Genomic DNA, 25,287 nt, shown 5'->3' on the forward strand with positions numbered 1-25,287 from the left:
ATTTACTAAGTGGCGAGAATTAAATTCATAATTAACATGTCATCCTCTCACTATTATGAATAAATAAAACTAAAGTCAATGGTTGGGTCAGATTTACCTGAATAGTCACTATAGTCAAAATGACACGTACCTAATTTTACATTAAAAAAATTATTATTTTTTATAAAAACCTATTGTCATATCACTATTTCTAAATTTCACCTAATACGCAACGAACATATTATAATAATTAGTATTGCTAAGATCTAGAACTTAATGCAAATTACATTATACGCATCTACTTATCAAAAATTAAAATAGCTGGGAGTTGATAGAAATTAATTTGAGTAATTTGATCCTTCACTTTACAGAATTGACATATACATCAAACTTTATGTATTTTAGTAGTTTAATTTGTAGCTCTTTGAAATATATCCAATTACACCCAATTATTTTTTATTTTCAAAACACCTAAAAAGAAATTGTATGGATATTAAGTAAAAAGGTATGTAGGGATTGATTTTATAGATGCTAGAAAAAGCTCAAATATATTAAAATTATAAAATATTGAACAAAAATATATCTGCAATGCGATTTGAAAATACAACTGTAGATGTAATTGATTTTGAAGAATTATGAACTAAATTATCAAAATAGGTTAGTTTGTTTTGTATTAGCCTCATCCATAAATTTAGGAATCGAAGTGACCCTTACATGAGTTATTTTAAACCCATATTTCACAAATTTTCCACCAAATTCTTTATTTTATTTTTGAAACTAAAAAAATCTTTGCCATTTAAATTGGTGCAAAAAAGAAAATCTTCACATCAATTTTACACATTTTCGTCTAAAAATGTTAGATCTAATGATGTATATCTTACACAAAATATTCCAGACATTATAGCGTACCAATCAATATCTTTTGACGTATGATGTACAAAATTGAAGACGCTATCTTTTTCGTTATACCCATTAAATATCATGAATTTTATGGTTACAAAATACAATAAAATGATTATAACTCCCCTTACATAAATTGATCAAGGGACAAAATTGTATTCATATACATATTTATGATGCATTTTAGTATATAATAAGAAATTATTCCATCAAATAAACAAAAAGCCAATGAAAAAGTCAACCCCATCACCAATAATTACGCATGGATTTAACTAAGAGCCAACCATTTCTCAATTCATAAAATTCACTCATTAAACTCATCCCATCTACAAACAAAACAAACCCAAAACTCTAAATTTTTTTTTAAAACAATTACTAGAGAGAATCAAGGAGGAAGAGTGCTTGAGCAATCTCTCCTTTTTGGATCTCTCAATTCATCACAAATTAATCTTCTTCAATACATAAATTATACATTGTTTATAAAAAAACAAATAACCAACTTTTTTTTATTTTTTCTCTTTTCATTTCATTGTTCCTCCGCCACCATTCACTAAATTCTAACCTTTAATCTTGTTGCTTAAAAACAAGAATTTCAAATCCTTTTCTTGATTCCTTAAAATTAATACATTCTTTAAGTTTCATAATGGAAAATAGTCGCCGAGCTCGAGCTTTTTCATCTCCTGAATTGGCACATTCTTCTTCAAGTACCGGCCATGTTACCCGAGCCGAAGATTATAGTTTAGAAGGTGATTAATAATGGTCCAAATATGTTTTATTTTCTTTAGCATTACCGTTCTTGAATCTTATATATAACGTTCTTGTTTTGATAAATGTTGTTCTTGGATTTTGACAATGTATAGGTATTGCTACAAATGTGAAGCTCTTGCTGAAACTAATCCAAGAGCATAACGGAGCAACCCCTAACGATGACCGGAAAACGCAAAGAATGGCTGGAATGATGACAATCTTAGATGATGTTAAATCAAGAATTGAAAAATCACAATCTACAAGAAAAAGAATGGCTGAGCTCAGGCGATGCAACACGGAACTCAGGCCGAGTCGAACCCCAACGACACCAAGAGATAAGAAACCTCAGGAATCTATGGTTGATGATAATGAAAAATTGAGAAAACAACTCAATGCAAGCTTAGCTGCAAGAAAGAGCCTAGAGATTATGTGTTCAAGCTTGGGAAAAGAAAAGGAGATTATGGCTCGAGAGGTTGCGAGAAAGGTTAGTGAATTGAGTGGTATGGAGGAGCTTGTCAATGACCTCAAGGCGCAAAACGGGACATTGTTAGCGAAACTACAAGCTCTTGCGTCGGAGCAGAAGGATAAGAGAAGTAGCGGAGGAGACATTCAAGGGAATGCAGCACTTCAGGGTCGAAACAGGGCGCTTTCCGATCAACTTCTTAAGTCTCTTGATAGCTATAGATCATTAAAGAGGAAATACAAGGATGCAAAAGAGGAAAACTTTACAATTCGGACAACGATGGAGGAAATGGGTATGGAAGTAAGAGATGGCCTCGAAAGAATCCGTAGCTTCAGGAAAAGAATGGACTCTAAAGATCAGCAGCCTGATATTGAAAAGAATATCTCAGCATTAGAGCAAATGTTTGAAAGATTCAATATGAAAATCTGCAAGGATGATGAAAATAATTCTGAATATGCTAAACTAAAACATGAGATCAGTGCTAGCAAGCCTTCTGTTCTAGCATACGAAAAAGGATGATCGAATACTGAAGCATGCATCAGTCTGCTCGGGAGCTTTGCTTGTGTTTATCGAGATAATATACGTAATTCATAGACAGAAGACATAATTTATTGACAGAAGCAGTTGTAACATGCCAAAGTAGAAATCATTAGCCACACATTATCTGTATCTGTTAATGTTTGATTTACTAGAACAGTTACATAGTGTCTGTCTCCATATAGTCTGTATAATTTCAAATTTCATTTTTCTTGTCCTTTTCCGTTTCGGGTTACACTTCGATAATTTTTCGGAGGTCTAAGAAATCATTAGCCACACATTGTCTGTATCTGTTAATGTTTAATTTACTAGAACAGTTACATAGTGTCTGTCTTCATATAGTTTGTATAATTTCAAATTTCACTTTTCTTTTGTCCTATTCCGTCTCCGTCTCCGTTTCGGGTTACTCTTTGATAATTTTTCAGAGGCCGAAGAAAAATTCTAACTAAAATATAATAGAGAAATGATCACCAAGTTTTTTGTTTGTTTAATGCAGAAAAGTATGTACATTTTAACAAAAATTAAATTAAGAACATCCTAGTAATAGATAGCCTGATTAAACAACATTATTCTGTGAAATTCTGTAATCTGCAAGCTGCAATGGAGTTCAAAATCCAAGAATTGTTTACAGCTTTGGCTCCAGTTGCACTTGCCATAGCTTCAGCGTCTGCCCGTCTTTGATTTAAAATAACCATACCTTTGTTTTTGGTATCACATTTATCAGGTAGCTCAATGCTGTATATTATGAAGGTAGAAGGTGATCTGTCTGCTTCGGCTCCAGGAAGGGGTTTTCTATGCAAAATAGTTCCTCCACCAGCAACTATAAGATCTTGAATATAGCCCTTGTAAGAAGCTACAAAATCTCCAATAAAGTAGAATTTTAACCCCTCAAATATTTTTGGTTGCTGCAGAAAAGTTATAAACGAAATTGTCAATAAAATAAAAAATTAACTCAGTAAGCTCTACAACGGTCAGGCATGCATTAGCATATAGTAATGAGCATGAATCCTAGATTATGGAATCAGAATTTAGATAACGACAATTAAACCTTGTTCAAGATTCTTAGCCTTCCAAGTTGTGGACCGTCCCTCATCCCATGAATATCAACGAGAATTTCAAATGGATCCTCTAGAACAGGCTTTGTGGCCTTCATACAAGCCTTAACCCCTGTGGAAAGCACAGAGAAAAGTAAAAGTTTACTACAAAAAGAATCGGTACATTGCCTATCGACATGTGAAATTAATCCATCAAATAGATGCTTCCGAAATGAAAAAACTGAAAGAATAAAGTCATTGAGAGACGAAAGCCACTAACACTCGATATTAAGTATCCACTTCCCCTCCAAAATACCCATCAAAATCTTGAGGGTTCTTCTGCATGCTCCATTTTCATCTGTTGATGCAATGACATGGGTAACACTTGTATCCCAATTTTTTAACACTGTCAATCCAGATAATCTCTGAAATTCGGAAACAATTCCCTGCAGTAAACAGTAAAATGTTAGAAAAACAAAATTCGAGTTGGTTTAAATAATACAAAGCACAAAGTTGAAATGTAAACTCTCACCTTTTCCTCAATGGTTAGAGCAGAACAACAAATAACCAACTTATAAGCCGTCTCACTTGAATTCCAACTTGAACAAGTACTGACATCTTGTTTTTGATTGCTCTGATTGGATTTTTGTCTGGATAAGAGAAAGATTCCCAAGTTACAAAAAACGCTATGTGACCAAATAATGATGATAGCTAAAATACATTCAGTTGAGACTCAACATGTACCTTTTTGGAACACATTTCTTTCTTATTCTCTTTGTAGTTGCGGAGTCTTCTATAGGCAGTTTAGAAGAAGCATGAAGAGGGCATAACATAACAAAGTTTTCCTGTTCCAAGAGACTTAAGAAAATCAGAACACTGGTGAAGAAAGCACACTTGAGAACTTGGAAATTCAATGCAGGACACTTAACAGTATCCCATCGACATTGAGGAGTCATCTTTGCACATGTGACATGGAAACTCTTATGACAGCTCTTCTCATAACATCCAAGAGCAGCACCTTTGAGTCCACAGCAGCCACACCTTATTCTCTTACTTCTAGTTAACTCAGCTTCGAGATTAATTGCAGTATCACCCTCAAAATAAACGTTAGGTGCCCTGCCCATATGAATTTATAATTATATAAAGTCCATGATACCAACTTTACATGCATGGGATGAACACTAAGGATTAAATATATGCAACTCGTCTGACATTAATGTTGCTGATAGCATTTAACCAATATATATGAAACTATGAGATCTATGCAGCCTGATGATATACATAATGACAATAAATCTGTAAGAAGTGTCAGAACCTATCTTACAAGATTTTTACAGAGTAAATTGAAATACCAAGTTATAAATGCAACACGAAGGTTCAGTGTTTCATAAAAAGTAATAATTTCCCGCAGTAGAAATGCAAAAAAGATGAACTTTATTTGTAGAGATAAGCAACTGGCTAGCTCTACATTTCGTAGACTGAAATAACCAACTATATGCACTTAAATTGAAAAATGAATAAAAGACAAGAAAAACTTCTTTTCTTATCTTTTTTAATAATAATCTTACCACTCAGCGCAACTTCTATGAGAGTGTATGACCTTTAATCCCCCTTCATAACTGGCAGCTACAGGCTTGCCATTGCAGAAGTGGACCATCTCTCCCGAGGCCTACAATGTGGTTTGCACATTAAGTAGAGTCGGATTGAACAAAATAGTTATCAGAGATAGAATGGATAAATAGAAAACTATGTGACTAAAAAGAAAAAGGAGTAGCAGATACCTTTGAATCATCTGAAGAAAGACAGAAAGCACATTGAACTTTTTGAGGAAGGGTTTGGCAACTTTGCAACACCACTCCATTTGCTTGATCAAGTTTCTTTAGCATTACTGAATGATTAACAATTCCTGAACCAGGACGGATCTGAACCTCTTCATTGGATTGAGCTTTATTTGTAAAGACATCAGTAACCCTTTCAAGGAGTTGAGTTTCCTTTGCAGAAATGTTATTCTTACCCTCCTGATGGTCATTCTGCACTCCATCTTCTGAGATACCAAGGAAGGAAACTTTCATCTTTTTCTCTCTTACTTTTTTATTGCTGTCTAACCTCAATATAGGGTTAAATTCTTTTCTGTGTATCTGTCTTTTTTTGTTGGTATCTAAGGTGTTCTTACCATCAACCTTAGAAATGCTTGCATCTTCACCCTGTTGGTTTCGAATTGTCTCAATTTCTTCAATATTATTGATAAAAGATTCTACTTTTCTTTTCTTTGACCTCAAAGAGCAACTTGTCCCATCAGAAGTAGTGGCCTTATCACACATTTTTCCAGTATTCCTTTTAGGATATTTTGCATCACATACTTTCTTACCTAAAGAAGAAGACAACTCGACATCAAGCATTTGGTCACAGGGGTTCAGTGATTCTCCTCTAAGAGAAGAAGAAAGAACAGGTTCATGTTGAGTTGCAGAGGTACCACGTACAGTCTTCTTTCCTCTCTTAGATTTCTTGAAGCTTAAAGAGGGGCCCCTATTTTCGCGTGCTTCATTTTGTATGCTTTTTTCGGATTTTTCCTTTGAATTATAAGGAGCCTGAAGATCATGTTCTGCATCTCTCTTAGCACACTTCTTCAGCGCAGCTTTTCTGACAGTCCGACCTCTCTTGTTGAACTTATCGTTCCTAGTTTCATTTTTAGTACCTTTGGCTCTCTGAATAGATGATGTATACAATTCCTCGTCTGAAGTGGTCATTCTATGTTCAGAATTCAAGCATCTGACCTTTTTGATACCCTGTTCATTTGCATTTGAATTCTGTAATGGTGCATCTCGTCTGCTTTCTTGATTTTCTTCTATGCCAACAGCATTATCATCCTGCTTATGATTGAATTATAGTATAATCCAAATTTAAATGAATAGAAGATAAAACAAAGTAAAACAGTAACATTGTATCAATACTATTGAGTACCTGCATCTTAGTCGAACTCGCAGGAGTTGAATAAAGTTCTGGGGAACAAGCTTGTTGTGTCCATTCAAACATTTCACTGTCAAAAAGATCTGCATCATTTGATTTACCACGCACTTCCTCCTGCATAATTTTAGAAAAAGACAAGTGCATAACTTAATGGCTCAAGACATGAAAGCTAGCGAACTTTAGAAATTGTTTAGATAACATAATCACGAGCATCTATCAAAAAATGAGTCTACAAATAGCAGATCAGTGGATACTGAAGAAATGTAGAAGCTTAGTCTAAAGATTAAACAAAACAACTGAACATATTTCAGCTCTACGATCTGCACCGATATGACATCTCCATCTCTGAAGGAAATTAATAGTATTATGATTTGCCTAGTCAAATGAGTGTCTAAGATGGCTTTAGGATAATCTCGAATGCAGCTCTAAAATGATCAAGAACTTACAGCTGGGAATAATTGAGAGGGACATTCATCATCTGAGTCCTTAATATCACTAAATGCAGGAACATGAGGAGGTGTTATGTCCAAAAATTGACTGCCTGCAGAACGCTGACTTAACTTCTCTATGTCTTCATCATCTCTCAACCAGAAGAATGGAGAAAGCACAGGTTCACTGTTTCCATTGGGACCAGCATTCTCCTTTTGGGGCCGTGAACTATTCTTAAACCCATACTTGCTGTTTTCAGTTGATTTGATTTCTAACTTCTTAGGCCGTGTTGGGGTTTCTTCAGGCAGACATTGAGGCACTTGAACTCTTTTCTTAGCTGGGAAGGAAGGTTTTGCAGCACTGTCATCAGAAACCTCCATGCTGGCTTTATTTTTTTTTCTTGATGCTTTTCCATTGGACATTCTTTGACTCTCCGCTTTGTCCTGACCTGCCCCGGTTTCACATTCCACTTGTTTCCCTTCATCTACAAGATGGGAACAAGGAACAAGAAAAGAAGTAATAAGCCAATCAATTGCAGTCATCACAAGAGTAATACAACTAAAATATTATTTAATGAAATGTCAGCTTTGGTAGAAAACATGCCATTTGAGGATGCAAATAAGTAGAATGGATACAAGAAATTATGCTGAAGGAGTCATTATTTTCAAATCGGAGGCAGGAAAGACAAAAAAGAAGGGTAATTTAACATCATTATCACAAATTTGCTTCATTACCTTAAGTATTGACATTTCAAGGGCAGTTAAGTCTGTTTGTTAAGGACTAATAACAAGCAGTAACAAGAACAATTAAATTTAAATGTTGAATTGGGTACATGATCAAGTCTATATATGTTTTTGTTGGAAAAATGTTCTATGATGCATAAGTACGCATTATCGCAATTTCAAAGTGGTGCATTTAGTAAAATTATTACCAAATAATTTAGTAGATGGTGGATTCTGAGTAACAAAAATCTGGAATCCTGAAGCAGCTTCCATACTTTTGTAAATGCTTACTAAGTTATCCATGTGCGGAGCAGCTCGAACCTCTGCAACAACAACACAATCATCATGGCCATTTCTCATCCCATTCTTCACTATTTTCAAACCATGAGTATCCAATTTAACATTTACAATTAAACAAACTACAAACCCTAGATTAAAACTCCAGCATTGCCTTTATACTAACAATTTACTAAATTAAAACCTAATTAGATCAGTCATTTCACATGAAAAATAAAAAATAAATAGCATACCTCTACGCTGATACGGAACTTTACACACCGGACAATTCGAACCTGATTTCATCGATTTAACGATACAAGAACTGAAATATAAACAAAAATAAATTACTATTTTAACCAGATAAAAAAAGTAAAAATAATTAAAAACGAACTTACTTGCAAAATGCATGATTACATGTAAGTGAGACAGCAGAATTAAGTAAACTCAAGCTGCAACAAAAAAATTAAAAAAAAATAATCAATACCAAACCCTAATTAATTAGAAGAAATAAAAACCAAATTAACTATAAAAAAATACCAGATGGAGCATTTGAGCTCTCTGCCCATTTTCTCCAGATGAGTTGGATCTGCCATTTTTTAATTTTATATAAAGCTTAGAATAAATTGAAATTTCTTTGAATTTCTGATTGAATACAGAGCAATAGAGAAGAATGAATACAGTGGATTTTAATTTTTATTTATTTGGTTCTATTTTTTGAATTTTTATTGACCCGCCAAAAATGTATGTCGTCGGGTTATTTGGCGGGTTTTTAATTTGTCTGAGATTTTAGAGGGTAAATGGAGCGGGACGGTAGCTTATACAGTACGATTTACAATACCTATGATTTAATTTATTTTTAAATTTTATATTAATCAATTTGATTTTAAAAATTAACATTTATTATATTATTTATGTACATTTTTCAGAAGAAATTAATATTGTGTTATTTCTTTTTCTTTTTTCATCAATGATTTTTTTTTATCTCGAGAACTTAAAAAATGTTTCATTTGAATTGAAATAAAATTAACAAAAGTAGTTAATTTTCAGTTATTTATCACCATTTTTTACATATTCGTTATCATAATCTTAAAGTAATAAGTACATAATTGTTTTAATTATTATTAGAGCAAATTATTTTAAGGTACCTCACATTTGTTATAATTCTCAGTTTGGTACCTCTTGTTTGAAAATCAAACGATTTGGTACCTCAGTTTTGATTTTGTAAACTATAAGGCCCTTCTGTTAGTTCCGTTAATAATTTGAAATTTATTTTCAAACGATTTGGCACCTCAGTTTTGATTATATAAACGATTTGGTACCTCAGTTTCAATTATGTAAACGATTAGGTACCTCATTTGTAAACTATTTGGTACCTCACATTTCATTCCGTTAACGATTGAGTACCTATATTTAACAGAAGGGCCTTATAGTTTACAAAATCAAAACTGAAGTACCAAATCGTTTGATTTTCAAACAATGAGTATCAAATTGTGAATTATGACAAATATGAGGTACCTTAGAGTAATTTGCTCTTATTATTAATATAGTAATAAGTATTGTTATTTTTCACAACCATAATTAATAACAACTCAAAATCACTCCACTTAACCCATTTTTGGAGGATTGTGTGTCGATTATAGTCAATTTTTAAAATAATCAATTTTTTTTATCAACGTAACAGCCGCTTAAAGGGTTTAAATTTGAAAAAAATATCAAAATTGCTACAACTGACATATAAATTTTCAAAACAAGTTAAATTGGATAATTTGAAAAGATTTGGTTATAATTTACTTTAAAAGCAAATGTTTAGAATTTTTAAGATATTAAGCCGATCTAATATGGTGAATATAATTTTTTTAAATTTTTGTGTTTGAAAAAGAATTTTACTTCATTTTTAATTACGGGGTATCTCTTTCCAATATGAGCGAAATAAATTAAATAATAGACAATACATTTATTAAAAAATAATAAACTCTTATTTAAAAGATGCATGCAATCATGAGTTTAGAATTTCCCGTAATCTAACTAATCATATCACTGTCTGATCAGCTCCAAACCTTTTTAATGAAGCGTTGTTTTTTCTTTAAACACACAATCTACCACTGAATCCATATGCTCACTGGTTTTTATTTCAACCGGTTGAACTGTTAGTTGAATCAATTAAATAAACTTATAAGATAAAAAATTTGGACCTCATCGATCATGGTCCGACTGTGTATTTAATCGGCTCAAGCTCAACCACCTATTCAGTTCGGTTTTATCGGTCCGGTCCAATTCAGTTGGACGGGATTTATAATTTTTAGAAGTTAGCTGGATCAGATAGCACATGAAGCTGTAAGAGCAATGAACTCAATGGCAAGGTTCTTGGGGCAAATTAAAGAAGTGGAAAAGCTCACTTTATATATGTTTAATTAGAGCTAAATAGATATACATGTGAAATCTTGGGCAAAATAAGAAAATTAAAACTGTTGGGGAAAAAAAATTAATCAAAAATCTCCCATTGAGTTGAGACCAGAGGAGCTTCAAAAATCTCCCATTTAGCTGTGACAACAACAGCCTCAGCCTTTACTTTTGTATTTGATATCTTCAGCACATCTAGTGTTTCCACACACTTTTGCACCCTCTTTCCCTGCATACATTTTATTTTTATCATATATTAATGCAATTTTCTTTCGCATATTTGACTCGGTTTTTAATGTAAATTTTTTAATGATTTTTTTATTCCAAACTGGTAATTAACGTTACTAAATTAAATGAACAAATTAGACCCTTCTATGGTAGAGTTCTATTTAAATGCCCCGCCGATGTGGATGAAATGTGGCATACATATAATATTTTACTTAACTGGACATCAATATTTTATATGTGAAAATGGACGTAATGAAAAGGTAAAAATTGAACAATTCATCAATGCACGTATATATCATGCATTGTAAAAATTGAATTATTTATCAATGCACGTATATATCATGCATAATGCATTGTCCAAGTCGAGCAGTGAAAAAAAAAATTAAATAAAAGTCTAATTTTGTCATTTTTAGTAACGTTAGGTATCATGTTAAAAATAAAAATATTATTAAGGTTCAGGTTAAGAATCAAATATGAAGGACCAAATTGAATATTTAGCCATAAGTAAACATGGGAGGATAATGCAGCATATTACCTGCAGATTTTTGAGAGCAGAAGCATCTCCTTCTGCAGAAATGTTATCTAACTTAATCGCTTGTCTCATCAGCATCTCGATTAACGTCGTAATCTGAACTTCCGGCACCTTAGTTCCGTTTGAGATCGTCTTTTGAATTGCAGATATCTACAGAAATTAACCAATTCAATCCTCAATTAAGTTTTACAATGTAGTCCTTGAATTTAACATGTATACAAACAAAATTCTGTTAATCACCTGATCATCGAGCTTGTCGACCTCCATGGTTATGTCGTAAATGGCGCGATGAGCGGTTTGAATCCGGGCATTTTTACGCATTTCGATGTATCGTCTTTCGATGCTTGCTGGATCCTGAACTAGTGTCACTTTTGATCGATCTTTGACTCCACAAATGTCTAAATACTCTCCATTTTCCCTCTCTTTTCCTCTATATAATACCCTCTGTTCTTCAGGCTGTAACCCTGTCTCTACCATCAGAAGCTTCTTCAATTCCCCTGTGATTCAAGATTCAACCCCACATCATTATTACAAGTCACTAGCTTTATCAAAAATTAACTAAAATCTTCAAAAATACAAACCAAATCGACCTAATTAGTCTGTTAATTCGGTTAAACCGATAAAAATAAAAAAAAAATATTTTTAAAACAAAAAAAATATCTGGTTAATTTAATTAATTGTATTTGTAAAACTTTAAACTATAGCCAAATTAATTTTTATAATAATTGAACCTATCTAACTAACTGCAAAACCGTCAGCTACATAAACCGAAATAGACATTTAATTCAATTTAACCGAATTTTCGCTCATTCCTAGTTTCATCGGTTTTTTTTTGAATCATGTCCGTATTTTCACGTTTCGTTTTTGTTTCCGTAGAGATTCTCCGATTCTAAAACTCTATATTTATATCTATTACTCTAAAACTGTAATTTTTCTATTCTGTTTCTGCATTACATATTCCGCAATTCATACACTACATCAAATTGTACACCGTTCAATTATATAAAATGATGATACCATATCAAATAACCAATTATCTAAAAATTCTTGCACGATATTTTCTTTTTCTAACAAATTCTTTAATTATTTCTCGATGCTCCATAATTTATTTATTTTTTGTACCAAGTAAAGTTTTAGAAAACAATATTATCGTTACAAGTATGAGAAAGAAAAAGCAATAAAATGTACCAAAAAGCTGAAAATAAGCGCTGATTGAGCTAATATATACAAAAACATACCAAAAGTTGCGAGAGAATTGACTGAAATGTGGTATCTTAGCGCACCATAAGCAACTCGGAGCCGCAGAATCGTCGCCGGAGCAGCGGCGGCGACGCTCTGGTCACGTTTCTGAACCAGCATGCCACCGGGTCTCATCTCCCACTCTTCTTCATTAGAAGATGACGACGTACTAGTACTGGTACGGCTACTGGTACTACTCATTCTCTTGGCACCGTACATTAATACATTGCTATGCCCAGGTTTCATCATTTTTCACGTAGAATATACACAGAGTTGGTTTATAATATATTTTCTCGGGAAAGTGATGGAAAATATCTTATGGTTGTTTGTTCTGACTTGCCGACACATACAAGGTGTAATGTTTGGGTTGCTCCTAGTGGTAAGTGTAGTTGTGGTATGGTGGGGTTTTATTATATACACTTTTTTAAAAAATGTTTTGTAAATTTTTTTATATATTATATGTGTACCAGTTGAAATAATTGATACATGCCTTAAATATTTTAAACATTATCATTAATAATTGGCTTAAAAATTGTTTAAATTTAATTTTTATTTTATTATCAATTACAACCAAATCTTTTCATTTTATAATCATATTGCAATCTTTAAATAGTCATTGTTTACTTTTCATGTTATAATTACATTACAATCCTTAAATATTTATAGTAATTATATTCTATTTTAGTTTAAGTATAAAATTAACCTACACGGCAAGATACATAAATATTTAATTGGACTATATTAGAGCTATTAGACCTTTAAAATACGTTATACACATTATAGAAAAAAACCAACGATTTTTAATGAATAACGTTATTTTTTTAATTTCAAGTAAAAGGATAGGTAAAAAATGGTAAATAAAGAATTTGATGTATTTATAATATAGTCCAGTTAGGTATCTATATTTTTTGTCATACATGTCAACTTTACATCCAAATTAAAAATTAGTACACAATCATAATAAACTTTAAAAACTGTGATGTAATTATAAAAATTATAAAATTTAATTGTATTTATTATAAATAAAATAACTTTAGATATTTTTAAGATATACAAATAAATAAACAAATTATATTTTAGTTTAACTACTATATACCGGATTTAGTTAATAATTGCTAGTTTTTGTTTTTGCTTAACTACTAAAATGGGCAAAATTTGATAGTAACTGATTTGACCGATAAGAATATTGCCACGTGTCGGCTGGCTGTCGGTTTGGTTTGCAGTGACAGCTAAGCAGAGACTTGCCGACAATTTAAGTCAAGTATTCAAACAATTTAGGGGCCTTGCTCTATTTTTTTCCCTTTGTTTAATTATGTATTATTATACTAATTTATATGAAATTATTAAGAAATTTTATTTAATTATCACAAAATTTAGGTTTAAGTCGAGTAATTCTAACTAATAAATTTAACCGCATTGACTTGCATAGCTCAAGAAAATAATTAGAATCTAATTTCATGTCGTTTTGATAAGCAGTTATACATAAAAACAATTAGGAAAATAAATAGGGCATCTCAGATTTTAATTGTCGTTTTATATGGTTGGTTTGATCGTTTAGTCTACGGCTAATTAGTTCGGTGTTTACAGAAACTGAAGTTAACTGTGACCCAGAAAGCAATGTGGGAAGATCAATATTGGCCGTTAGATTGTCTGTTTAGTGGTTTGGTGATACGTGATTGATGGTAATGTGTGGTGAGAGATGAAGATTAAATAAACTGTGGCATGTTGCTTAAGTTAGTTAAATAGTTGGCATGTTCTTAAGGGATAATTAAATATTAACAACTTACTTAAATTAAACCAAATGTACAGTCTTACCAACTCCGATCAACATCTCATTGCAAAAAATAAGTAGTTGATTCAGATTTTGACTCATAGGAGGTGATATAGAGACCAGGGGAGTAGGGGTGAGCAAACTTACCAGCCGACCAAATTAGCCGATAAAACCGATAACGTTCGATTAATTTTGTTTGGTTAGAAGTTTAAGTTCGATCTGTTTCGGTTTTAATAATTTTTTTGTTTTTAGTTTGATTTGAAATTTGAATTATCTAAATTAGCAAAACCCATTATATAAACTATTTTTCTATAAAAAATCCTAGTATATTTGTCAATTTTAACCAGACCGAGCAAATTACTAACTTATTTAGTTAAGTTCAATTTTGCTTTTTTTTTGGCCTAATGGTAAAAAAAAACCCAAACCTTCACGACTTGTTGCAATTATATCAAAAAATTTTAATTTTTGCAATAATATCCAAATTGCATTTTTTTGTTGCAATAATATCCAAATTGCATTTTTTATAGCAATAATAGTTAAATTGATGGTTAAACTTGTTGTTTTCAATTAAAAAATTAAGCTAATATTATGTTTTGATGTATTATAATATAGTAAAAATCCCAAAAAAGGCAAAAAACTCAAAAAAATTCACATAAGAAGTGCAATTTGGATATTATTGCAACAAAATAATGCAATTTGGATATTATTGCAAAAATTAAAAAGTTTGGATATAATTGCAACAAGTCATAAAATTGCCATTAAGCCTTTTTTTTACTTCTTTTGGTTTGGTTAAGGTTTAATAATTGGTCGTTTGATTTTGAATAATTGGTTGACTAGCTAATTTAGTTTGAGGGTTTTCGGCTTGATTTTAGTCTAACCAACCAAATGTTCACCCCTTAATAGAAACAAATAAATACTTAGATTTGTCCATATATTGTGGTGAACAAAGTCAATAATATTATAAAACATCGTTAAAATAATGTATTTTTTTTATTTGAAAATGGAATTTTTAATGCTTGTCATGTGCATATACCATTCTATCTATAACTCAATGATAAATAATGTTATGAACATAGTTATTGAGACAAACAATATGATTTTTAAAAAATTATTGCATAAACTACATGCACCACCACATCATCAATGGACAAAGCCAATAATATTATAAAAAGAAAACTATTTATATAATGTAAATAATATTAGTATAATTTAATCAATCATTTTTTACACATTTTAACGATGTGTTGAATTTCTTGAGATAAACAAGAGATTCCAATGTGAGATTGCTACGAGACTAAAACTATTGGGACTATAAAGAGAATATTTGTAACGGGTTATGTAATGTTTGATGATATGCATATAATATAGTAGCCTAGCAATGTACCATCATATTCAATGATGGGCAACTACTTGGTGAGTGTAGGAGAATGAATCTCTCAATCTCAATTGAGCTGTTGAGAACAGGAAATAATGCTTCGTCCTTTGGCATGCTACCAAGGAACATCGCATTAAAATCGGTCGATCCCGCTTGCATTCGCCCAGCTTTTACTTGATAGAATGGATCAATGGTAAGGTCCACACTGCAGTCGTTCTGCTAGGGTTTTGGAGCCATAACCAGTCACATGATGCCATGCAGACAAGATATGATATAGACCAACATGCTTGCACTAGAGGCATGCATTCGGTTTGAACCGAACCGAACTGAAATTTTACTCTTTTTTTTCAAATCCTAACTGAACTGAATTTTCAAGCAGTGATAGAAAAACTTGACCAGCCGTTTTAACCGTCAACCGGCCAGCCCTCCAATCCAATCAACCCCTAAAACCGGAAATCCGGGCCAGCCAGATTGGACCGGAAGACCTGGACTGAACTGGCAAACTTGCGAGTTTCGAAAAACTGGTTGAACCGGCAGTTTCTTGGTATTGACACACCAAACCGAACTAAACTAAATTTGTCGGTTTGATCTAATAATTCGGTTTGGTTCGGTTTTTACACACCCTAGCACATCATCTGATTATGATGAATAATTGGAGCCATTTCTAATAATGTGTTTGCTCTCTGCAATCACATGGTCTTGAGCCCATTAAACAGACATGCTCATCACCTACATGCTAATATCACCTTCAGCATAAAAGTATGCATTATATAAAGATAACTTTATTTTGGCCCACTTTATTATCTTCCTCCACAATTTAGAGAAAGAAAATTAGTTTTTCTTTGATTCTTGTTACTGGAAAAAATTACCATTAGTAATATTCTATAACATTCTACAATCTTTAAATAAAAACACAAGAGTTTATACCATATGGAGATCGGTAAACGACAATCTAACCCCACGATTTTCAGTCTGTCGCATTGTTTGTTGCCTGTCAACTTCAAAATTCTTGACTTCTGTTGATGTCATAAGGAAAATGCAATTGCCAAGGAAATTGACAGAAAGCATATCAATCACAGCACTTTAAGTGTACTTATTACTGAACAGTGAAACTATGGCTTACCAAATTTTCTTGTGTAGCCTTTGTCAATGTCTACAATTTGTTCTGCCGTCTCCTCTAAATGAATAGTGAACCAAAACAAAAAATAGTTAAGCAAATGCTCTAGATTTAGACATGTCAAAAAAAAAAATGGATAAATTAAAGATATATTCACAGCTTCTAATTACTAGACTAATTTGAAAGTCAAAATATATAGCCGTATAAATTACCGAAAAACGTATATTAAGTGAAACACATGCACGGCTCATTACTTCAAGCATGCAGCTCAAAGTTGGAATCAACATACAGAAAATAATACACAAACATGATAATATTTATGCGTTTTAAAACTTATGCGTCTTTTATAGCTGTGATTATGCTGAAAATTGCTTGAGGTGCACATTGAACCTTATACCGATATCATGGTTCCAAAATTTTATGCATCTCTAGAGAAGTAGAGGGTGACATTTGCTCTTCGCAAACCTACCAGGCAATGTTTCTCCATGATATTAAAGCATTGGAGCATAAAAATGAGGCAACGCAAGAACAAAGAGTCCAAGAACCTATTTAAAGCAATATTAAGTCATGCCATAAAATACCAATTTTAGTAAATACTAAATATCATGGAACGAGAATTAAAATGGTCGATGTAAAACATGTAAAGACTGGGGAAGTGGTTTTAACACACACGCGTGCAAAAGAAAGAGCACATCGTCCATGTAAATTAAGCAATGCTCGGGAATATAAACTATAAAACTCATATAAAAACCTTGTCATGCTGTTGCTTCATGATACTGGGACCAAGTTCCACCCCGCTTCTTTTTCTATGCTTGTTATTATTACTCCCATCCTCATTGTTATGTTTATGCTTCGTACGATCCTTGTCTTTATTTTTCTTTTTGTGTTTTTTGTGCATTCTGAGAATCCTTTCCTCAAGTTTTAAAGAGTCATTCGTAGGGATACCTTTCTCTGCCTGTTAACAGCAAAGCGAAGTAGCAGTAAGACTTCAAATGTAGAATTCCCACTCTAATCTGAAGCCAAACAATTAAATATATACAATTGTAGTGTCTAGAAGCTTTTGGATGGAAATCCAACAATTTGCAGTTTATGCGTTATTGATAAAGGCAAAAAATTCATATTTCAACTGATGCTCCTAAACTCACAGAAGTATTAGAACTTCTAACATTATTTCAAAGACATTGAAAAATGAAAAAATGAAAAAGAGAGGAGGAGCCTTAAGTACATGCAAAAAGACTCTCAAAAGGAGTTATCAAACTAGACAACTTAAAGATTTGATAAGGACTCCTCAATTGATTTTTTTTTTCTTTAAAAGGATGTATTAGCAAAAAAGGTATCATATATGACTACAGAAATTAAAAAAGAAATACACAAATTATAGCAAATTTCTTACACAAGGAAGGCTAACAGGAGTAGTTTCCCTCATCTGAAAGGCTTCACTGAGTACACCTAAATCAAATGTATGCATGTGGGCTTTTCGCTCTCGCATATATAGGGTATTCTGAAAGAGCTGATCCAATTCCATTCCTTCTCCTTTCCTAATTTCTGTGTCACCAACGACATTCTGGAGGTAGTGAGTCCCTGATACCGACAAAGGGAGTGACCTCTTGCAAAAGTATTCATGATGAGGCCAAAGCTTGAATTGATTTACGAGATCAACGGCGCCACACAGCTCCCTCACCCCTTTCCAAAACAAGCCGTGTCAAAACAAATAAACAGCAAAAGAAAATACTGCTTTGTAAAAAAGAACTTTGCAAAAAGCTAGTATATGTTCGAGCCTTCGAGGCCATTTATTTATTCATATAGAGGTGTCAAGTTGTCAAGAAAAAGCATGTTTTTAATAGATTCTATCTTCTCTTCATAATACACCAGCAGTACTTCCAGCAAATTAGAACCATGTCATTCGAGCAAACTCTTAACAAATAAAAGAAGCAAATACACATAAAGCTACAAAGTTATATGTCTGAATGATTTCCTTCAAAAGATTATTCCAAGGGACCATCTCATGATCACAAGGTTCATTGGGCGTCTAATTGATTTATCACTGTGTTTAAACCTCACAAACACTTCTAATGTGAGGCTCTAATAAGCAGTGAGCATAAAAACAAAAGTGAGTACGAAGTATAATGAATACAACTGCAAGCATCTAGCAACACTGAAATGGAAATCCAATTTATGACCTTGGATGCAACTGTGCCAAAAAAGGAAGAGAAAAATGCAGAACCTTAGCTTATCCCATGAGTCTATGAAGACTGAGCAATGAATGGTCACATATTAAGAATAAAAATGACAAAAAGGATTTGGAAGTTGTTAGAAGTGCCAACAAACTTTCAAAAGACGATACAGAAAGAAATAACTCCATGTTCAAGGCAATATGAGAAGTCTCCCTTTTATAGTACAGCTGAAATTGCGACATTTTTTTTAATTTATGCTCTCTTCTTCGAGTAAGTGTATTACAGCCTTTACAATTAGTTGAGAATAGTGAAACAAAAGGCGAATGACATCAAGACATATATTTCTTCGACCTAAATAAGTTCTTACATAAAAACTTGATACAGTACTCCAAAAAAGAATTTGCAGACTCTGTTATATGTACAGTTAAAGAAGCTAAACCATAAATAAGAGAAAAACAGTAAAAATCTGAAGCATCTTACCACTTCCAAACTTCTTGCCTTCAAAATCCATCACGTTTACAAGGACAACAAGGGCAGGCTTATATCTCCATCAATCACTAAAGAAAATAAAAAGAACATGATTTAGCAGCTAGCTACCATTACAGGCCAGTTCATACAAACCTTCCACGAAGAGTTTATATAAGTTTCGAATTACATGCCAATAGCAATTAAAAATGCCAACCTATGTAGCACGGACACGAATACAGGAAAACAAGACACTCGGGGCATGGCGAAAGAATGTTATTTTAAGGTTTTCTGTGTAAAAATAAAGTTTCGTGTCTGAAACGCAAAGTTTCCGACATGTTGCGTTGATTGAATGAAGTATCCGTGCTACTTAGATGCCAACGAGGGAAGACACAAAAATGCAGATAGATGAAGAAAATCAGCAACAAACGTAGCCTATAACACAAGCATTATAATCATTTGTAGGCATAAAGTTGCAAACTTTACAAAGCAAAATAAAGGCCTCTTCAATCAAATGAAACCCATGTAACTATTAATTAAAATTAGAGGTTACAAAGTGAACAATTTGTAAAAACCAAAAGAAAGATTCAATCTTGGGTATCGCCTTTCACCAGGCAAATAAAATAGTTTGCAAATATAAACAACAAGAAAACAAATTACAGAAAGAATTCAAATTCATTCATTGGATATATATAAAAAGAATTATGTATATGCAAAACCCAGATTGGTTACCTGGACGTTCATCAATTTACACTGGATTCTGTTCAATAAGCTTTTTTTGTTTTTTTTTTCATGTGGAAGAAGCTTTATTTATATGTCAAAGCGTGTTATTTGGCCCTTGTACTTGTTTTTTAAACATGGACTTCATTAAATAAAGTTTCATTTTACCCTTCAAATTGACACTAAAAATCAAATAAGGCCAAACTCGTGGAATTGAGAAAAATCACCCTCAAGCTTAATATTTTGGCTCGTTAACAGGGTTTTTGATATTTGGATGCCTCAAAGGCACCCAAATTTCCGGATCAGTGCCTCTTTTGGAAATAATTCCGAAAGAGTGCCTGAACCCACATGTTCCGCATTCTAGAAATGCGGAACATGTGGGGTTCCGCATTCCTAAAATGCGGAACACCACTAATTCGGGTCAAAATTAGTGGTGTTCCGCATTCTAGAAATGCGGAACCCCACATGTTCCGCATTTTTAGAATGCGGAACATGTGGGTCCAGGCACTCTTTTGGAATTAATTCCAAAAGAGGCACAACAATAGAAATTTGGGTACCTATGAGGCACCCAAATATCAAAAACCCTCGTAATTTGGCATTTGGATTCATTTCACTCTTCCATCTCCAAATTATCTAGTGATTTTTTGTCATATTAGTTCCGATTTGTTTATAATGCTGTAATCATCTTCTGACACCTCATATGAAAGGGTAAAATAAATCTAAATGTCAAGTTTATTGGATTGGCGCAACGGAAGCGTCATATTTTGATCCAATTAAGAGTTTTGGTAAGGGGTGTCGGGAACTCAAGGTTAAAAACGTGTATTTCAAATTCAAAATCGAAAACCGCTTAAAATCGTTGATCACATTAATAACAAACAAAGAATCAATTCACCCCCTCACGAAATATCATATGAGTCCTTTTGGACAAACAAATCTCCGAATTTGGTAAAAAAAGATCACATCACACTTTTCTCAAAGAGTGAAACACACTCTCCAGTTTTGAATAGTAAAAAACACAAAAAAATACTTAATATTTCTTTTATTTTATGGCTTAATTTTTATCGATTATTTAACTTCAATTTTGCCTCTTGTAATTTAAAAGTTCAAAATTCAAATTATTTTTTAAATAAAAAATTAGGGACCAAAATTCCCTTTTTTTTCCTCTTCTTCTCCCCTCTTTTCACTTCCCTTCCACCGGATTTTCCATTTTTTCTCTTTTTCTTCTTCTTCATTTTCTTCCCTTCCACCAGATTCCCCCGCCATCGCCGGCGCCTCTTCATTTTCAGCAACGGAGGCTACTCTCGTCTCGATTCTTGTTTGAGAACATATCTGTTTCTCTGTTCTCAGTCGAGAACAGTGACCGATGATGGATGAAGTGTCAGCCAGTGAGCGGTTTTTGACAGATTCCACGGTGAAAGCGGTTTTTGGTTGATTAGTTTTAGGTATTTAATTAAAATAATTAGATTTAATAAAAAAATTAATTATATTTTATTAGCATTAAATTAAAATTAATGAAGATTTTTTAAATTAGATAATCCACTTTCCTTTTTTGTGTAAGGAGGGTGAATTTAAGCCGGTTTTGCTAAGTTGCGGGTTGAATTGATCCCATTTTGCTAAATTGCGGTTTTATTTGTTCAATTTTTTTAAAATGACTCATTTGATATTTCGTGTCAAATTGGAGAGGGGGGGTTTGGGTTTGGTTGGGGGGGTGGGGGGGGGGTTTGAATTGAGAGAAATTCTTAGGTAGATTCAGTCTATCACGTCATCCGTGGACTAAACCTATCACATTATGACACATCATTAAAATAATGGCACTATCGTAATATTCCTATTCAAAAGTGTAAATAAGTAATAAATAAAATTACGATAGTGCCATTATTTTAATGATGTGTCATAATGTGATAGGCTAGTCCACGGATGACGTGGTAGACTTAGTCTACCTAAGAATCTCTCATTGAATTGATCCTTTGTTCCATTAACAACCAACTATGAATCAAAATAGTAATTTGTCTTATATAGTTACTCCATCAGTAATTAAACCGGTAATTTGTCTTAAATAAGTTTAACTTCCACTTTCTTTATTTAAATCAATCCATTTTCAAACTACATTTACTTTAAGATAAATTATTACCAATAATACATTATAACTCTTAAAACTTTATAAATTTTACACATCAATAATACAAAAAATTTAAAATAACTAGTTATTTTAAAATAATGCGGGAAATTACAAAAAAAAAATTATTTAAAAAGAATATTTCTAAAAAAAAATAATTTTTTAACAAAATTAATTATTATGTTCCAGTAATTGTATATAAAAATAATTAGTATGAAAAATAATTAATTTAGAATGTGGGAATAAGTGTGGGAGTAAATATTTGGTCCTTTTAGTTATATTTAAATATAAGATACATAGATAATAAACAAAAATTTGAGTTGGTTAAGGTGGAGTTACATGCGAAAGAATTATAAGATTAAAGAGATATGAGTGGAGCAATAGGAGGATGGTTGACCAACTAAAAAATTGGAAAGTTTGTGAAAATTGCGAGTGGGTGACAGTGTGGTCTATCGCGGGCGGGTTGGTGATGGTGAGCAACCGTTTAAATAATAATTCATTTTACAATTTAATTAAAAATTAATTTAAAAAAAATTAATGATGGATTTAAATCAGTCGCTAAATTTTTAAAAATATGTCACAACTTTTTTTCATGTCGTAAATTTTGTTTGCGACCAAATATGTTGCGACAGAATTTGGCCATTTAGCGGCAGAAAAATATTGTCGCTAAATGGCTGTTTTCTAGTAGTGTTAAACGATTTGGTCCAAGTTATTTTTTAATAATTATAAACTAAATAAACCTGATAAATATTAATAAATTAAAAACTCAATTTTAAATAATATATTATTTTATTAATAAGTATTAATTTATTAATATGAAATTATATTATTAATGTCAAAATATATTAATTAATGAAAAGGTATAAATTTAAATATATATATATATATATATATATATAGGAGTAAAGTTATAAATGTTTAAATGTAATAATATTAAATATAAAAAATGAAAATATAAAAAATATTCTTTCTTGGGTGTGAGAAATTGAATAATGAATTGGAATGAAAACACTTTTGAAAATCTAAAATAGTGTGAATTTTAAACTATTTTATGTTTTTGGGTTGTAGATTCTCTAAATAAGTCATCTTAGTTTGGTGGCTAAACTCTGACATATAGAAATTTTTTATCTAGACCCGTTTTATAAATTTTTCATATACTTTAAAAAGTTTAACACAATTCTCTCTTTTTTTTTCTCATTTCTCTACACCTCATGGATAGGTCCATGAATTTTTCATAAACCGGGTCTACATAAGTATTTTCCGAATTATAAAAGGCCCTTAATTTAAAATTACAACATTATGTTTTCTTATTATTTTAAGGGGTATTTGTGAAAAAGGCTTTACTTATCACGTCTGAAATAATTTAAGTACGATTTTTCAAATTTGGCAAAAATAATATTTTTTATTCTTTTGGCATTTATGATATAAAGGTTTTTTTTTTCATCAGACGACGTCATTTTTAGCGGTTTAATAAATGAAATAACACTAATAATAATAAAATTGGGTTGTATAATGTTTAAAAAAAGAAAGAAATGTTGCGTTTTTTTATAATAAGTTTTACAAAATGTATCAAAGCGTAAAATACGTGAAAATGAGGTACTTTTTCTTTAAAAATAACTTCTTAATCCAAATGAAAGTTTGTGTGAAATTTATGATTTTCTAATTGTTAATATAGATTTTATCTTCACGCTATTGATATGTGTTTCCTCATATTAAATTTGTTGTTTTTTACATCATATAGATATCACTAACTTCTTATTATTTTTGTATAGTTTTTCCATTAAATTTAACCATTTCTCTATTAAAAAGTTGTGACTAGTATTTCTTTTACAGTTAAATAAATAACTCTTTTAAGGAATGAGATTTTGGAGCATAACTAAATTTTGTTATGCTTGATATATATTGCTGTGATTAGTGGGTTAAGCTTGTCTATGTAGGCTCCTTCCATATGACAATACTTATCCGACATATATTGTTCACCACAGTGGAATTAAAGTAAATCAAATTTGAAATCATTTTGAGATTTCTAGATTCGATTCAGGCTTCAGCAGTCAGTAGATTAATTTAAAAAGAAATGTAATAATAACAATTAATTTCTCCTAATTCCCGCTTACAAGTAAAGAAGGTCTATTTTTGATAAAAAAAAATATTTGAAAAATTTTCTTTCAAAAACTTCAATATTTCACTTTTTGAGAAATTAAATTAAAAAAATATCATAATTCGCAAGCCTTTTCACTTATAGTTGGATTGATGACAATTTTTCTTTTTGAATTGAGAATATTTCTTATTTTTTGTTAAGTTAAGTTCTATAACTATTCTTCTTTCATATATATTGCAATTTCTACCTTCAATATATATGAATGATTAGTCTAGATATTCCCTTGAACATACTGATGTAACAGAAAGCAAAAATATTTAACATTAATTATGCAAAAGAGATTGTGATTTCGACTCCTCCAAACTAAATTAAAAAGAGATTTAATATTTTTGTTCCTTATATAACAATATATATTATTTAATTTTTCTATTTTTTAAAAATCTGGTTACACCGACTAGCCAAGGGTATTAGTTATATCTAAAATGATTTTTTAATCATATTTAGTGAGAGAATTTATTCTAGGATAATGACTAATGGAGTACATAAGTGAGAATCATTAATGCAATCATTAACAAAAAGCTAATATAGATAAGATAAATAAATTATCATATGAAGTTATATTTTTTAACAATAAAATTTAGTTTCCTTTGTTGATTAGAAAAGTTTTTTCAATTTTGTAATTATCAAATATGTCATAAAACTAAATCTAAAACAATTATATTTGTAAGATACTTAAGGAGGTTCACAATGATAAGGTCATTATGTTAGTGAAACCTTCATATTATGGTTTGCCTCTTTGAATTTTTGAATTGTATATTCGGTAGAGATGAACATTTGGTATGTTCGGTTAAAATTAAACAAAAACCAGTCCGATCGACCAAATGTTCAAAACAATAAGTGACCGATATCACACTTAACTTAAAAACAATCCCACTGAAACAAATTCAGATTGAATCAAACTAAAAACAGACAAAGAGATGGAACGGTTCAGTTAA

General features: G+C 31.6%; 4 protein-coding genes across 6 annotated transcripts; 1 reads left to right on the forward strand and 3 right to left on the reverse strand.

The window, feature by feature from the left end:
* Positions 1-1,208: 1,208 nt before the first annotated feature.
* On the forward strand, positions 1,209-2,998 carry LOC126681324 (uncharacterized). The gene is made up of 2 exons (XM_050376863.2): positions 1,209-1,625; positions 1,740-2,998. The coding sequence occupies exons 1-2, from the start codon at positions 1,523-1,525 to the stop codon at positions 2,606-2,608; spliced, it is 972 nt and encodes a 323-aa protein (XP_050232820.1). The 5' UTR covers positions 1,209-1,522; the 3' UTR covers positions 2,609-2,998.
* Positions 2,999-3,090: 92 nt separating this feature from the next.
* Positions 3,091-8,849, reverse strand: LOC126681323 (protein BREAST CANCER SUSCEPTIBILITY 1 homolog). Its single transcript, XM_050376861.2, has 14 exons — positions 8,595-8,849; positions 8,453-8,506; positions 8,309-8,379; positions 7,988-8,101; positions 7,074-7,540; positions 6,622-6,741; positions 5,442-6,527; positions 5,229-5,329; positions 4,590-4,776; positions 4,405-4,505; positions 4,193-4,310; positions 3,941-4,106; positions 3,675-3,793; positions 3,091-3,531 (listed from the first exon to the last, which is right to left on the reverse strand). Exons 1-14 carry the CDS (start codon positions 8,648-8,650, stop codon positions 3,193-3,195), a joined length of 3,099 nt encoding a protein of 1,032 aa, XP_050232818.1. The 5' UTR covers positions 8,651-8,849; the 3' UTR covers positions 3,091-3,192.
* Positions 8,850-10,431: 1,582 nt separating this feature from the next.
* Positions 10,432-12,851, reverse strand: LOC126683394 (BAG family molecular chaperone regulator 3-like). Its single transcript, XM_050379270.2, has 4 exons — positions 12,456-12,851; positions 11,458-11,714; positions 11,221-11,367; positions 10,432-10,686 (listed from the first exon to the last, which is right to left on the reverse strand). Exons 1-4 carry the CDS (start codon positions 12,703-12,705, stop codon positions 10,540-10,542), a joined length of 801 nt encoding a protein of 266 aa, XP_050235227.1. The 5' UTR covers positions 12,706-12,851; the 3' UTR covers positions 10,432-10,539.
* A 3,498-nt stretch (positions 12,852-16,349) lies between these two features.
* On the reverse strand, positions 16,350-20,187 carry LOC126679747 (mediator of RNA polymerase II transcription subunit 19a-like). Of its 3 annotated transcripts, XM_050374716.2 has the most exons (6): positions 20,091-20,187; positions 19,374-19,450; positions 18,113-18,402; positions 17,471-17,674; positions 16,726-16,779; positions 16,350-16,618 (listed from the first exon to the last, which is right to left on the reverse strand). In XM_050374716.2, the coding sequence occupies exons 2-5, from the start codon at positions 19,402-19,404 to the stop codon at positions 16,756-16,758; spliced, it is 549 nt and encodes a 182-aa protein (XP_050230673.1). In that variant the 5' UTR covers positions 19,405-19,450; positions 20,091-20,187; the 3' UTR covers positions 16,350-16,618; positions 16,726-16,755. The 3 variants fall into 3 exon arrangements, with proteins under 3 accessions (XP_050230673.1, XP_055962016.1, XP_055962015.1); XM_056106040.1 differs by lacking the exons at positions 16,350-16,618; positions 16,726-16,779 and adding an exon at positions 16,849-17,264; XM_056106041.1 differs by lacking the exons at positions 16,350-16,618; positions 16,726-16,779; positions 20,091-20,187 and adding an exon at positions 16,844-17,264 and having other exon boundaries at positions 19,374-19,443.
* Positions 20,188-25,287: the final 5,100 nt, after the last annotated feature.

This window comes from Mercurialis annua, linkage group LG5 (genome assembly GCF_937616625.2).
Source record: "Mercurialis annua linkage group LG5, ddMerAnnu1.2, whole genome shotgun sequence".
Taxonomy (NCBI): Eukaryota; Viridiplantae; Streptophyta; class Magnoliopsida; order Malpighiales; family Euphorbiaceae; genus Mercurialis; species Mercurialis annua.

Bases quoted from the DNA above. Each gene is read 5' to 3' on its own strand.
- LOC126681323 (XM_050376861.2), bottom strand. From the start codon at position 8,650: ATGGCAGATCCAACTCATCTGGAGAAAATGGGCAGAGAGCTCAAATGC. The intron at 6,742-7,073 runs GTAAGTTCTTGA...AAAATTATGCAG, and splicing joins CCTCTCAATTATTCCCAGCT to GAGGAAGTGCGTGGTAAATC. The intron at 4,506-4,589 runs GTTAAGTGTCCT...CTCTTGGAACAG, and splicing joins CTCAATGTCGATGGGATACT to GAAAACTTTGTTATGTTATG.
- LOC126679747 (XM_056106041.1), bottom strand. From the start codon at position 19,404: ATGGATTTTGAAGGCAAGAAGTTTGGAAGTG. The intron at 18,403-19,373 runs GTAAGATGCTTC...TGTTTTGGAAAG, and splicing joins AGGCAAGAAGTTTGGAAGTG to GGGTGAGGGAGCTGTGTGGC. The intron at 17,265-17,470 runs GTTTTTATATGA...TGCTTTAAATAG, and splicing joins TGAAGCAACAGCATGACAAG to GTTCTTGGACTCTTTGTTCT.
- LOC126683394 (XM_050379270.2), bottom strand. From the start codon at position 12,705: ATGATGAAACCTGGGCATAGCAATGTATTAATGTACGGTGCCAAGAGA. The intron at 11,368-11,457 runs GTGATTAACAGA...TAATTTCTGTAG, and splicing joins TCGACAAGCTCGATGATCAG to ATATCTGCAATTCAAAAGAC. The intron at 10,687-11,220 runs GTAATATGCTGC...AAATGTATGCAG, and splicing joins CTGCTCTCAAAAATCTGCAG to GGAAAGAGGGTGCAAAAGTG.
- LOC126681324 (XM_050376863.2), top strand. From the start codon at position 1,523: ATGGAAAATAGTCGCCGAGCTCGAGCTTTTTCATCTCCTGAATTGGCA. The intron at 1,626-1,739 runs GTGATTAATAAT...GACAATGTATAG, and splicing joins CGAAGATTATAGTTTAGAAG to GTATTGCTACAAATGTGAAG.